Raw genomic sequence first — 13,818 nt, forward strand, 5'->3', positions numbered from 1 at the left:
TCAGTTAAGCGTCCGACTTCGGCTCACGTCATGATCTCACGGTTCATGGGTTCGAGCCCCACGTTGGGCTCTGTGCTACCAGCTTGGAGCCTGGATCTTGCTTCGGATTCTGTGTCTCCCTCTCTCTCTGCCCCTCCCCTGCTCATACTCTCTTTCAAAAATGAATAATAAAGACTAAAAACAAAATTTTTTTTAAATATTACTTTGGCTATTTGGGGTCTTTCGTGGTTCCATACAAATTTTAGGATTGCTTATTCTAGCTTCGAGAAGAATGCTGGTGCAATTTTGATTGGGATTGCATTGAATGTGTAGATTGCTTTGGGTAGTATTGACATTTTAACAATATTTATTCTTCCAACCCATGAGCATGGAATGTTTTTCCATTTCTTTGTGTCTTCTTCAGTTTCCTTCATAAGCTTTCTATAGTTTTCAGCATACAGATCTTTGACATCTTTGGTTAGGTTTATTCCTAGGTATTTATGTGGCACTTAATAAAAATTTTTTTTTTTTGCTCCCCCCTTCTCCTGTTGCTTCCTTCTTTTGTATCTTTTAACACCTGCAATGTGCCCAGCATGGTTTTCTCAAAAGGTTCCCAGTCATTGTGTTTACACGAGGCAAGGCGAGTGGGAAGATGTAACTCTTTTCAAGCACTGTGAGCCAACATCATGTCGTTTGATCTCACGGCAGCCTTGTGAAGTAAATGCTATTGCAATCCCCATTTTACAGATGAGGAAACTAAGGCCCAGAGATGCAGGCCTTCTCCAAAGTGTCTGCTTCTGGAACTCCTCTGGAGATGATGCCAGATGAGGAGGAGGAGGATGCCCCAGGGACACCCCCCCTCCCTTCTAGAAGCTGCAAGTGACCTAAGGATGGACACAGAAGGAGGCTCATGAGATTTTTGCCTTCTGCTCTTTCAGAAATGGCTGAGCGGCACAACACCAAACACGTCCTGAAGCTGGCCCGGGACCTCGTGTACAAGGTGCAGACTCTGATTGAGAACAAGTGAGGGCCACCTCACCCCGGCCCTGTCAGCCGTGCCGCCACCCACCTGTCCAGCCCGCTTTTCCTCCCGGCTGCCCCGGGAGCGAGGTCCTGGTGTCTGTTCATGAGCATGGACTTCTGTGCAGAGAGAAACTGCCCCAACTTTGGCCGCCAGGCAGGTGGGGTCGAGGGTTTGCCCCTTGAGTTCAGCCTTACGTTTTCCTGTTTGACCAAAGATTGTCCAAGTCTGGGATTTCTCCCTTGTGGGAGTTGGGGTTCGTCAGTGGATGGAGGGAACAGTTTCGTTTGTGGTCTCCAGAATGGTTGCCTCTCTCTTATTCTGTCCCAACCCCTCCAAACTGTTCTGTCAGGGGAGACTTGGAGAAGGACTTTTTCTTGGGGAACTAGTGTAGGAGAGGTCTGTGGGGCTACCTCTATACTCTGAAAGGGGCCTCTGGAGATGTTCCAGAACATGGCCGGCAGGCAGGCTTGGAGCAGAGTTTCTGCACCTCCCTCGGCGCTGTTGACATGGTGCTGGGTGAACCCTCTTCTGAGAGGGGTCGTCCTGTGCATTGTTGGAAGGTAAGCAGCATCGCTGGCCTCCGCCTGCAAGATGCCAGTAGCGCCCCCTCCCCAACCCAGCTGTGACAACCCGAAGGGTTTGCAGATTTTGCCACATGTCCCCACTTGAGAAAACCAGTGGCGTAGAGGAGGGGCTGCAAGTGTATCTCCTTCCCCGCTTTTGTTTAACCACCTGCTCCTGAGGCTTTCTCCCACTTAGAAAAGGCACACAGGAGTCCACATCTCTCTCGGGACCTGGATTCTGTTTGTTGTGGTCTCATTTTTTTTCTCCTCCACCTGACCCCAGGAGAGACTTCTTTCCTTCTTTTCAAGAAAGCCTCTCCCTGAGAGGCCTCCCCGGAGAGGGAGGGAAGGGCGGAAGGGCGGAACAGTGAGAAGTGTGGTAGGTGTGAGTTGGCCCGAGGTCCCGCCCAAAGCCCTCCAGGCAGGGTGGAGTCTAGATCCCTTTCTTCACCTCCTAGGGAAGATCTCGCCTCTCCTTCTGCACTTTGGGTCTGATGCTCCAGAAGTTGGGAAGGTGTGTGTGAGTGGCCGCCACTTCAAGGGAGGTGGGGGAAGCTGGCTTTTCCCTAGGTGCCTTTGATCACTCAGGACAAAGGAAGAACAGGAAGGCAGAGGTCCGCCAGAGTAGACTGTGATGGGTGTTTTCCTTGGAAAATATGCTGATGAACTGGCCCCCGGAACATGGATGGCTAAGTCTGGAAGTGGTCCCCTCCGCGTCTTCACACAAAGGGTCGCCAGTCACAAACAGACCCGGAGTTAGCTGGTTCACCCTGCCTACCTGTCCTTTGATAGAGCAGTCCTGCCAGCTCTTTTCTGAGAACACACGTGGGAGAAACAGAGTCAGGTTGGAAGGCTCCTCCCCAGAATGGAAGGTAGGATTTTGGAGAGGGGAGGAGACTCATAAGCACAAGGAAGCATTCACAGAGAGGGTACATTAGTCCTCTGTCCTGAGCAAACCAGGAGGGGGAGGAACCCCTACCCTGCGTGCTTGTGAAGGCTTGCCCCTGGGCCCCAGTGCCTTCAACTGCATCCCAACCCCCCAGTCTCCCACGTGGGGCCTCCTGAGCAGGACGGACGAGACCTAAGTGTCCCTTGCCTCTGAAGAATGTGCTCCGTGAAAATTGCACCTCCTGGCTCTGGTCCCCACCTTCCCAAGACGAGGAAAACACGTCCAGATCAAAGTTTTCCTAGCCACTCAGCTCTTCGTTACAGAGGACATTATTTTAGCAAGACCCGGGTCCCAGACCTTCCGATTCTGATTTATTTTTCTCGACAGACTAGTCCCAAAGTATAGCACACAATCTCTTCTCCGCCTTCTCTCGTGGTGTTCCAGAGAAGTGTCCGTGGTTGTGATTTGGAACAACTCCTATTTGTTCAGCTTACGGTGTTTATTTTGGTCTCTGTACATCGTGCGTCCTTGTGTCCGGGAATCAAGTGCGTGGGAGTCATTCTGTCCGTGGAGTGCCCTCCTCCTTCTCTCAGTGTTGCCAACATATCTTGTAACTGTTTACTGAAGAGTTGTGTCTATATATAGAGAAAATATATATAAACAGAGAAATGTGTGACTATGGGTTATTTTTTCATTTCTGTGTTTCGGGAATTTTTTTAATGCGTAGGGAAGAAAGGTTTGCTTTTGGAGACTGTGTCCTCCCAACCGCACCCCAGTGGTCCATACCCAGATGGGGACAGAGCCTCATGATAGCTGCCTGGTCTTGCCCCAGGAGGTGCAAGGCAGGTGAAGCACTTCTCACCCCCTTGTATCAGTTAGCTGTCACCATGAATAATGCCACGTAACAAACCACCCCAACACTTAGTGGCCTCACACTGCCATTTACTTATTAGCTCTCAATTCTGTGGGTTGACATTATGGGCCGCATTCATCTGGGAGGTTCTTCTGGTCTGAGATGGACTTCTTCGTGTGTTTGTGGTCAGCCAAAGGCCAGTGAGGCAATTCTGCCTCTGACAGTTGGCTGACTGTTGGCCAGGAGAGTAGGGGAAACCGGGCCATGTGTCTCTCATCCCCTGGCAGGCCAGCTCAGGCTTGTTTATGTGGCCATGGTGGCAGTTTTTCAAGAGAGCAAGCAGAAGTATGCAAGGCCTTTTGAGACCTAGGCTTGCAATTGGCATAAAGTCATTTCTGCTCTGTTCTGTTGCTCAGGGTAAGTCACATGGCTGAGGTCAGATTCAAAGGAAGGGAAAATAGACTCTACCATTTGGTGGGTGGCTTTGCAGAGGAACATGGAAAAGGAGAATGGATACCATCACAGAAATAATTGAGGCCACTTTTGCAAATGGCCTGCCTGATCCGCCCAGACCCAGGGCACAACACAAGAAAGGTCCCCAGGTGGTCAGCCATTTGACTCGAGGTCATACCTGTAAGTTGACACCCACTGAGCTTGCTCAGCTCTCACCCCCAATGTGCCCACAGATGCCCAACTACTCTCCCGTGACCTCCATGGTCCCAACTCGTGGCTACCATTCAGAACCTTAGTCATCAGGCAATGGCGACCTCTCATGGATGTCCACCCCCAGCAGCCTCTCAACATGGGTCAAAGGGAAACAACTAGCTTTCGGCTGCAGAAGCAAAACTCGATTTAACCTAATGAGCACCTGTCAGAATTTCAGGTCTTACGTAGAAAAAGTTAGATTTCCAAAGAAGCCCGCAAAATAGAGACAGAGTTGGCAGGTGGCATTGGCAGCCTGGGTGAGTCTGGTCGTCACGTTCTCAGAAGATTGCCAGCAGAGGTAAGTCTGAAGGCACACAGCAGTGGGCGGGTGGGGATTTGTCCTTTGCCAGCTCGGACGGGGGCTTTCTTAGCAGGAAGGTCTGCTCTTTCCTGGGGGAAGCTTCTTTTTTTTTTTTTTTTTTTTTAATGTTTGTTTATTTTTGAGGGGGTGGGGCAGAGAGAGAGGAGGACACAGAATCCTAAGCAGGCTCCAGGCTCCCAGCAGTCAGCCCGGAGCCCGATGCGGGGCTCAAACCCACGGACTGCCAGACCATGACCTGAGCCGAAGTCGGACGCTCAGCCGACTGAGCCACCCAGGTGACCCGGGGGGGAGAAGCTTTTGAGGGCAAAGACCGGTTCCGATGTCCCGACGGTGCTGCAGAGCTTCCCCAGTATCATTTCTCCAATTCCAGCCATAGTTTGGTACATGTGGCTGTCCTCCCGGAGGGCCCCACCAGGGCTCACAGCTACTGCCTGGCCGCACCAGAGTCAGGCAGCACAGCGCCCCAGTTCTGTGCGCACGAATGTCTGGTTACAGGCACCGTCGACTTACGGTCACTGACGACGTATGTTACGGGAAAAGAAATCTCACGAGAATATTTTTTGTCCTTGCAGAGGCCTTCCTGAAGTGCGTGCGTTTGAGCGTTGCATGGACGGGAAGAGGAGTCGTGGATCACTAGGCATATTTTAACGACTCCGTGGCGGGATGGGGAAGTGGCCTTGGTTTCTGTGTTTATGGAACACGGGGTGGCTGGACTCCGGTCATCCTTTTACTCCTCCTCCCGCCATCCTCCCTTCCTTCTCTTCCCTTTCCCCCCTCTCCTCCTTCTGCCTCCTTTCCTTGTAGCCAAGAACATTTGGATGGTGTCTCGTCCACAGTTTCTACCCGGATGATGCTGTTCCTCAGAATAAGCCTGACAAACCCGCAGCGTGAAGGCCCTTCTGGCTGTTACGTTCTTTTAAAGCCGTGCTTCATTTGCTGTTTACCTAGAGCTTTCTCCCTTCGGCTTGTGGGAGAGGCCGTGGGCACTTCTCATGCACAGGGTTTGGGAGGTCCTAACCATCCCATTTTGGAGTGCCTGGCAGGCATTCCTGCATCTGGTTTCTCCTTCCTTCTTGCCCTCCCCATGCCCCTCCCAGGCCCCAGGTCCCTGGAGTCCCGGAGAGGAGGGGGTGCAGTCAAGACAGTGGGAAGAAGCCCTTCCGATTACCTTCCTTCCCAGCAGATGCTCTGAAGTCTGAGAGACATCAGACCCATCGACCAATGAATCTTCTCCCACGTTTCCTAATAGCATTTCCAACTCAGGTCACCTGCAGCCCACCTTCATGATTGTGACCATGTCTGTGCCCCCACCTGCACACTTATACCTTTACTGGTTCTCTGGTTTTTTTTAGTTTTTAAAAACATTTATTTGTTATTAAAAGACAGAGAGAGACAGAGCATGAGCAGGGGAGGAGCGGAGAGAGGGGGAGGCGCAGAATCCGAAGCAGGTTCCCTGCTCCGAGCTGTCAGCACAGAGCCTGACATGGGGCTCGAACTCACGAACTGTGAGATCATGCTCTGAGCTGAAGTTGGGCGCTTAACCGACTGAGCCACCCGGGCGCCCCTTTACTGGTTCTCTTTAAACCAACTCACTTGAGGCGCCTCTCTTCTCGGAGGGACATAGAGAAGGATAGAAGTGGGAACGACTCTCTCATTGTGCCGACTATAATCATGTCCCACATCTCTGTCGTGTTTGGGGAAGTGAGGATTTCGGATCCCTGCTGTTCCATTTCCTGGCTGTGTGGCCTTGGGCAAGTGACTGGACCTCTCTGAGCTTTAGTTTCCATTTCTGCAAACTGGGGACAATAGTCTCCCATTATTCCGGATCCAGCCCCAGCCCCATTCTTTCACTGGGACCCTCTGCTCCTCAGCGTGTCTGGGGATGATTTCCTGGTTGAGACTTCAGCGGCCCTGGGTTCCCAGCATCTACCTAGCTCAGGCTCTCAGGTGAATCTTTGAAGCCTAAGAGAATATGGTTCCTGGAAGACAGCACGGGACAGGGTGAGCTCCCAGCCCCCTCGGGCTGTGACAGAGGAACACAGCACTTAGGTGTGGTGGGGCCATCAGTTGTCAGCAGGAACAAAACAGGAGCTGACTCTGCAGTTAGCATCTGATTTTGCTGCATCAGGAAAAGGTTCACAGGTCTCTCTTTTCTAGCTTTTAAGTCCCCTGCCTGGCACATTGAGAGCGTGAGCCCAGGACAGGTATAGACTCCAGAGGAGCACAATTTGATCTTTCTGAAGTGCCTGCTTGCCGACCTGTTGCTAAATCAAACTGCCTAGCGGAATTCAAATGACCCACGGGACCATGCAGTTAGTTCCCTGGGGATTTTCCATTACATCAGGGTATTGTGCTGGAATTCTCCAGTATCTTCCTGGCTTTCTTTATTCAGACTTGTGGGCACAGTGATTTCAAGCCTTTGTAGATGCAGGGCTCCTTGAAATAGCGGCTGTCCCTTGTTGTGATCAAGAGAAAATAAGACAGATCCCTCTGCCTCGAGTAAAGACGGAATCTCTGTAAATGGTTCCGCGTGAGGTGCTGGAGAATTGCTCCCTTTGGCCTTGCTGAAACAGTTCAAAGGGAACGTTAAGGAACTTGGGGGCCATTGTGAGGTTGTTACAGAGGGGATGTGGGTGACAGGGGTGGGGACTGAGTTTGAGATTCTACTTGATGGCATCTACTTACTGCTTTTTGCACTGGGATGCTGCTTGGGTCTGAAGGCATCTTCCCACGCAAGAGCCACTTGCATGGAAGTGTTTCTGCTGATACCAAAATGTGGCCTCTGGTTCGGCTCAGGTCATGATCTCTCGGGTCGTGAGTTCGAGCCCCACGTCGGGCTCTGTGCTGACAGCTCAGAGCCTGGAGCCCGTTTCGGATTCTGTGTCTCCCTTTCTCTCTCTGGCCCTCCCCCGCTTGTGCTCTGTCTCTCAAAAGTAAATAAACATTAAAAAAAAGGAAAAGATGTGCTGGGTTGGGCAAAGGGGGCAAATCCAGGTGTTCTTTTGCCTCCACCATAGAGTCTGACGGACCTAGGTTCAAATCCCAGACATCTGTGCAGACTTAGACATGTGACTATCCCTCTCTGAGCCTTAGTTTTCACTTCTGTGAACCGGGGATAATAAAGATACCCTTCAAAAGGGAGTTGGGCGGGGCGCCTGGGTGGCTCAGTCGGTTGAGCGTCTGACTTCGGCTCAGGTCATGATCTCATGGTCTGTGAGTTCGAGCCCCACGTCGGGCTCTGGGCTGACAGCTCAGAGCCTGGAGCCTGCTTCATATTCTGGGTCTCCCTCTCTCTCTCTCTGCCCTCTCCGGCTCATGCTGTCTCTCTCTGTCTCTCAAAAATAAATAAACACTAAAAAAAAAAAAGAATTTAGATAAAAAAGGGAGCTGGGCACTGAATGTTTTTGGCCGCCTAGCATCCCTCCCCTGTCCCAGTACAAGCACCTTGTCCCATCCTCTGGGGAGCTGTATCTCTTAGATTACAACCATGGCCTACTAGTGAGACTGCTGATGTGCCTCTCCCCCCAGGGGGTACATGACCCTCTTCTGGCCAATCAGATTCCTTCCCTGAGAAGAGAGAAGTTCATGCTTCCCTTCTGTGGCAGCCAAGCTAGGAAGATGCCAGCCTGGAGCTTTCAGTGGCCACGTCTCCTGCAGGTAGGGGAGCAGGCATGGCTGGATCCAGGTGTGCAGATGAAGTCATTAGAGCTCCACCTTTGTCCATGTCATGGTTCCACTCTCCTCCAGGCTGGCACGGGTTCCGTGCCCATCTGTGAAGCAGTTTCTCCAGCCAGGCTTTATTGGCTAGAAGGGCTCATTTATCCGCCTTAAAACATGAGCTGGGTGCCTGGATGGCTCAGTCGATTGAGCATCTGGATCTTGATATGGGCTCAGGTCATGATCTCACGGTCGTGGGATGGGGCCCCGAGTTGGGCTCTGTGCTGAGTGTGGAACCTGTTTGGGATTCTCTCTCTCCCTCTCTCTCTGCCCCTCCCCTGCTTACACACTCTCTCAATAAATAAAAATAAATTTCAAAACAAACAAAAAACATGGGCTAGTCAGAGAGCTGCTGGGGGTCAACTCTCAAGGAAAGATTAGGGTGCCACTCCCAAAGAAGGGCAGTGGGTCATGGTAGGCAGAAGCAACAGGTCGACTCCAGCATCCCTGACAGAGCGTGTGCAAAGGATGGAAGAGTGAATGGCCTTCCACGGGCCCAGAATTCAGTATGGTGAAGGGAGAGGCCCGGGGGTGTTGGGTGTTTGACAAGAGAGAGGTTGGAGTAGGATCTGAAGGACTTCATGTGCCCCGAGTAAGAGCAAAGTCTCCATATCAGCGGGACTGTCTGCAGCGAGGGATGAGACACGTCCCCTCATCCCCACCCCAACACTGGACACACTCTTGCACAAACTCTTATACATACGGGCACTTACTAAATATTTGATTAGAAAAGAAATAATTCTCAAATTCTCCAAGAAAAAAGGAGTTATAAAGATGGAGGGTAGAGAAGGAGAATAGGCCTGTCTATTGAAAGATGCAGCATTTTTTAAAGTTGTGGTTTTTTTTTTTTTTAATTTTAAGTAATCTCTACACGCAACGTAGGACTCAAACTCACAACCCCCAGATCGAGAGTTGCATGCTCCACGGACTGAGCCAGCCAGATGCCCCTGAAAGATGTGGTATTTGAGGGACAGCTTGGACTCAGAATTGTCCTGGATCCTCTTTTTTTTTTTTCTCCTCTTGGGAAATTTTTATTTGTTCATTTCTGGCATGAGGATGCTTTTCTCAGTGTCACTGGAGAAGAGGATGGTCCTCCCCTGGACCTGAGTCATGTGGGGCCACCCAATCATAGGCAGAAAGCTAGCCAGGACTGCGCTGAAGATAGCAGTCACATAGCCCCAGCCCAGCTGGCACTGGCCACTGCAGTACACCGAGGAGGTTCTACAGGCTTCCTTGGCGAATGGGGAGTCCAGGCTGATAGGGAAAACCAGCAGGCCCGCAATGGTGGCAGTGGCTAAAATGGCAGGAAAGAACACCAGTGTGTCAGTCAAGGGGTTCTGGGCCAATCTCCATCCCTGGACTCACTGATCCACCCTCCCATCCACCCACTCATCCATCAGTCTATTCACTTATATATTGATTCATCACCTTTCCTTTTACCCACCCATTACTCAACTAGCCTTCCACCCAACTGTCCATCTACTACTCACCCGTCCACTCATCTCTCCATCCCTCTATCCATTCGCTCATCCATCCATCTACCCATCTGCCCACTTAGCCACCTGCACCCCACCCATCCATCCACCCACTTAATCATCTGTCCATCTATCCACCCAACCATCCATCCATTCATCTACCCAACCATCCATCCATTTATCCATCCATCCATGCACCCATCCATCCACCCACCCAATCATCCATCCATCCATCTATCCATCATCCACTGATAGATCCATGGATACACCCATAATTTCACCTACCCACTCGCTCATTTGTTAATTCACCAACCCACCTACCCATGCATGCATTCATTCATCGAAACTGTTACAGGTGCTATAGTGGGCACTAATGATACGAAGGAAATGAGCTGGACACCTCCTCACTTTCAAGGCCCTTCCAAAGCAGGAGAATCACATGACCCCAGCTTCCTTTGCTGTTCTTCAACCACATTGGTCTACTTACAGTCCTGTGAACGTGGCTTGCTTGTCTCCATGCTTTTGCCTCTGATGTTCCCATTACCTGGAATCCCCTTCTATATGTGACCAACGCCCATTCGTACTTCCAGACTCAGCTCAACTGATTCCTCTTCTGGGAAGACTTCTGTACACCCCCCCCCCCACCCTCCTGGAGTTTTTCCTTGTGTCTTGCGCTCATCCCTATTATGTCAAACACCCCTTGAGTTGTAATCACTTGGTGTGCCCCACACGCACTAGACCCTGTGCAAGCCTAGGACAAGGACTATAGCTCCATCCATTGATTCAACAAATATTTAGCGGACGTCTATTGTGTGCAAAGCACTGTCCCAGGTGCTGGCGATGTCAAAGCAGACATGTCCTCGCCCTCAAGTAGCTGACGTTCTAATGGACAGAGACGAACAATAATCAAGCAGGCAGATACGGTAAGTGCTGTGAAGCATAGAGAACAAAGAATGAGGTAGGAGAATCTCAGGAGAGGGGAGCTTCTGTACCTAGGGTCACAGAAGACCTCACTGAGGCCGTGATATTTGAGCAGAGTAGGGGAGCAAGACCTGTAAGATCTGAGAAACGAGAATTCCAGACAGAGGGAACAAGCATGGTGTATCTGAGCAACAGAAAGCAAGCCATGTGGTTGGATCATGTTGAGCCTGGCAGAAGGGGCAAGAGGTGAGATTGGCGAGGGAATGAGGGTTTAATCAGGCGGAGCCTCACCGGCCATGACGAGGAGTGTGGATTTTACTCTGAGTGCAACAGGAAGTCACTGGAGGGTAGATAAGCCAGTCTGAGGGGCCCGATCTGATTTCAGTCTTAATAGGACCTGTTTGGCCAGCATAGCAGACAGATTCTAGGGGTCAAAGGTGGCAGCAGACAGACATGTGAGGTGGTTATCTCTCTAATCCAGGTGAGAGATGGTGGAGAATTAATTGAATGAGGGTTGCAATGAAGGCCTGGGCTAGACCATCCAAAGCCTATGTATGAATTAGAGAAAAGCAACCCTTCTGGGGAGCTGCAGCCCTGCAATTTCACAGCGTAGCAAGTGGCACATAGGCTAGATTTCTGCATCTCTCAGTCCTCAGCTGGTCACCGCTGTGCAGTGCACAACCTGCCCAACTGTGTATGGTGGTCCTGGTAAGATGATACAAAGTGGATGGATGTGAGAGAAACAAAGGGCGGGGCAGACTATTAGGACTGGGTTTAGCTAAAGGCAGGAGAGGGTGATATTAAGTATGCCGTTCCCTCCCCACCATTTCTGGCTTGCCAACAGACCAGGAAGTCTATAATCCTAGGATTTATCTCTGAGAATCAACACAGGAGGCCAGACTCTGCTCACAGGTTCGTTCATTCATTCACTGATTCATTCATTCTACAAACATGTCTGGAATGCTTATGATGTGCAGTGGATTTACCTGCAGCTGCCTGCACCCCTGGCATTGGGCCACTGCCCCTTCTGAGACACAGCCCTTTCGGGGCCAGGGCCCAGGATAGGAGGAGAACTGCACTGAAGGCCGACAAGAGCCATCCCCCAAGGAGAATTGCAGCTGAGACCTGTCAGGAAGAAAGAGCAAGGAGAGTGTTGACTGGGACAGGTAGGGGCAGGTGCAGGTGTCTCTGCTTATTGGGTAGCTACTGAATCCTCAAAACCCCAAGAGGTCTGTGCTATTATCACCCCCCCCCATTTTACATATAAACAAACCGAGGTCCAAGGAGGTGGAGTCATTTGCCTCGGGGCACATAGCGAATTAAGTGGTAGAGCCAGAATTAAAATCCAGACTTACAACCACCGTGCCCCACTTTACTGAGTACCTGCTATATGACAGGATCACCAGGAGAGGCACCAGTGTAACTAAAAGTTCCTTAGAGGTGCCGACTGGGAGTCCTGACCGTTTTGGTAACATGCATCATAACTGAGACTTTCAACACCTTAGCTGCGGTTTTTAAATATAGCGCTTAGAGGGTAGCCACGTAGCTGTGCGCAGGTTGTACACTGCACAACTCCTGGAGACTCAGTGGGATCATCATACATTTGCATATTGATTACAGTTGTTTTCCAGCAGATGGCAGTATAGTGTCCCAAAGAAGGGGAACCTTTTCCTAATTTGTGCTAAGGTACTAAATGGACATGGGGCTGCTTTCAGAATCATCCTGGATGTTTGCTAAAATGCAGATAGCCAGACTCTACCCCACACCTACAGAGTCAGAGGCTCAGTGCGGGGTAGGGTAAGCGGTGGGAACCAGAACTTGGCTTTTGTTGTTGTTGCTCTGGTGGATTGGATGGTGAATTGGTGAGCCCAGGTCTCACCTTCCAGGCAAAGTCAGGAATGTCGTCCAGGGACCTGAAGGTTCCACAGCTCTGGTTCCAGCCGTTACCCTGAGGCCAGGAGCAGTAGGTGAGGACGCCAAAGGAGAAGGTGGGGGTCTGGAACCAGACGGGAGAGCAGAGGCTGAGGGCTGAGATGCAGGCAAGGGAGAGTCCCAGGGATGCCCACACACTGCCCGCCATCAAGGGGTGTCGAGGACCTAGCAGGCAACAGGTGAGGTTAGTGGTGGAGACTGCCAGGAAGGAGAGAAATGGGCTGGGGAGGGTCTCCCGCTCCCCAAGTCAGGGACCTGGTCCTGTGTTCAGACCCCAGGCAGGTCATCCGCCTCCTTTTGGCCCATGATGCAATGGGAGGTGTTAATATCTGGGGAGCGGGGACGGGGCTTTGCGCTAACAGGTTCTGGAAGTAGAATAGCCCCAAATCTTAGAATAAATAATAGTGCTTAAACAGAACTTTGAACACACACATTCTGCATGGGACGTCATCATCACTGGTCCCGGCAAGGCCCCTCCTGTGTTTCTCTCGTTCATTCATTTGGTCATTCATTCATTCTCTCCACCCATCAAGACTTGCACTGTCCCAAGAGGCTTCTTCTCCCCAGAGTGGGTACCTTTTTCTAAATCACACACAGACACTATGTTTCCAGCAACTACCCTGCCCATTAGCTCATGCCTTCTAATCCCGGACCATTGTAATTACTTAATGCATCTTTTTGTTTGGAGGTATTTTTGCAAAATTGGTGTCGCTCAGCATGTGTGTATTTTTCACTTATGTAAATGACATTATTTTGTATGTTGCATTCTGTTTCCTACTTTGGGCACTAAGCATAAAGTTTTTAGGGTTGATCCATGTAACTGTGTATCCTTATTCCATTTAACTCGGTGTGAGTTTCCCAGGGGCAGATCCTGAAACAAGGGTTTGGGTGCAAGTAGTGTACTTTGGAGGCAGCCCCGTGGAGGAAGAAGTGGGATGAGAAGAGAACGCAGCCAGTTAAGAGTGTGTTATGAAGCCGGCTGGCCCCAGTGTGACTCCGGGAGATGGCAACCGGCACCCCAGAGTTACCTTCCCGGGGGCTGTGGGAGGCGTGGATTTTACACAACCAATTCTCGCCAGCCATTGGTTGAGGGCTGCCCCCAGCAGTGGGTGGCGGCAACGTGCGGGTGACCAAATAGGCTGCAACGGGACGGACACTGTATGGGCAATGAAACGCAGTACAGGTGGAAACCCACTGCTGTGCGGAGACCCCGCGATGCCGAGGGAGAGTGAGCCGAGCCCGGCCGGACCTGCCACCCCGTCGCCTCCACCTGCGGCGTGGTATTATTCCCTTTGCATTTCACCAGCGCTAGCCCTCTGCCCCCAGCAGCTGTGCCGTGAACACCGTGTGCATGGTCTTACGTGAGAATTTTGTGGGTGCACACTTTGGAACACCTCGCTGCCTGCGATGGCATGTCTCTGTTTCCTCTGAGTGAGAA

The 13,818-nt window shown here is 51.1% G+C and overlaps 2 protein-coding genes across 10 annotated transcripts in view; one reads left to right on the plus strand and one right to left on the minus strand.

The window, feature by feature from the left end:
- LOC123595702 (small G protein signaling modulator 1) overlaps nucleotides 1-3,128 on the plus strand; it is a 62,184-nt gene extending 59,056 nt beyond the window's left edge. For 8 of the 9 annotated variants that reach the window (XM_045473364.1, XM_045473369.1, XM_045473367.1 and 5 more), the window contains one exon: nucleotides 918-1,717. In XM_045473364.1, coding sequence (XP_045329320.1) covers nucleotides 918-1,006 — 89 coding nt within the window. In that variant the 3' untranslated portion in view covers nucleotides 1,007-1,717. Of the gene's footprint in view, nucleotides 1-917 lie in introns of all 9 variants that reach the window. The other variant, XM_045473368.1, reaches the window with a different exon arrangement.
- A 5,926-nt stretch (nucleotides 3,129-9,054) lies between these two features.
- On the minus strand, nucleotides 9,055-12,770 carry LHFPL7 (LHFPL tetraspan subfamily member 7). The gene is made up of 3 exons (XM_045473375.1): nucleotides 12,328-12,770; nucleotides 11,435-11,573; nucleotides 9,055-9,346 (listed from the first exon to the last, which is right to left on the minus strand). Exons 1-3 carry the CDS (start codon nucleotides 12,526-12,528, stop codon nucleotides 9,084-9,086), a joined length of 603 nt encoding a protein of 200 aa, XP_045329331.1. The 5' UTR covers nucleotides 12,529-12,770; the 3' UTR covers nucleotides 9,055-9,083.
- Between the last annotated feature and the right edge of the window lie 1,048 nt (nucleotides 12,771-13,818).

Source organism: Leopardus geoffroyi, assembly GCF_018350155.1.
Source record: "Leopardus geoffroyi isolate Oge1 chromosome D3 unlocalized genomic scaffold, O.geoffroyi_Oge1_pat1.0 chrD3_random_Un_scaffold_64, whole genome shotgun sequence".
In the NCBI taxonomy this organism is placed as follows: Eukaryota; Metazoa; Chordata; class Mammalia; order Carnivora; family Felidae; genus Leopardus; species Leopardus geoffroyi.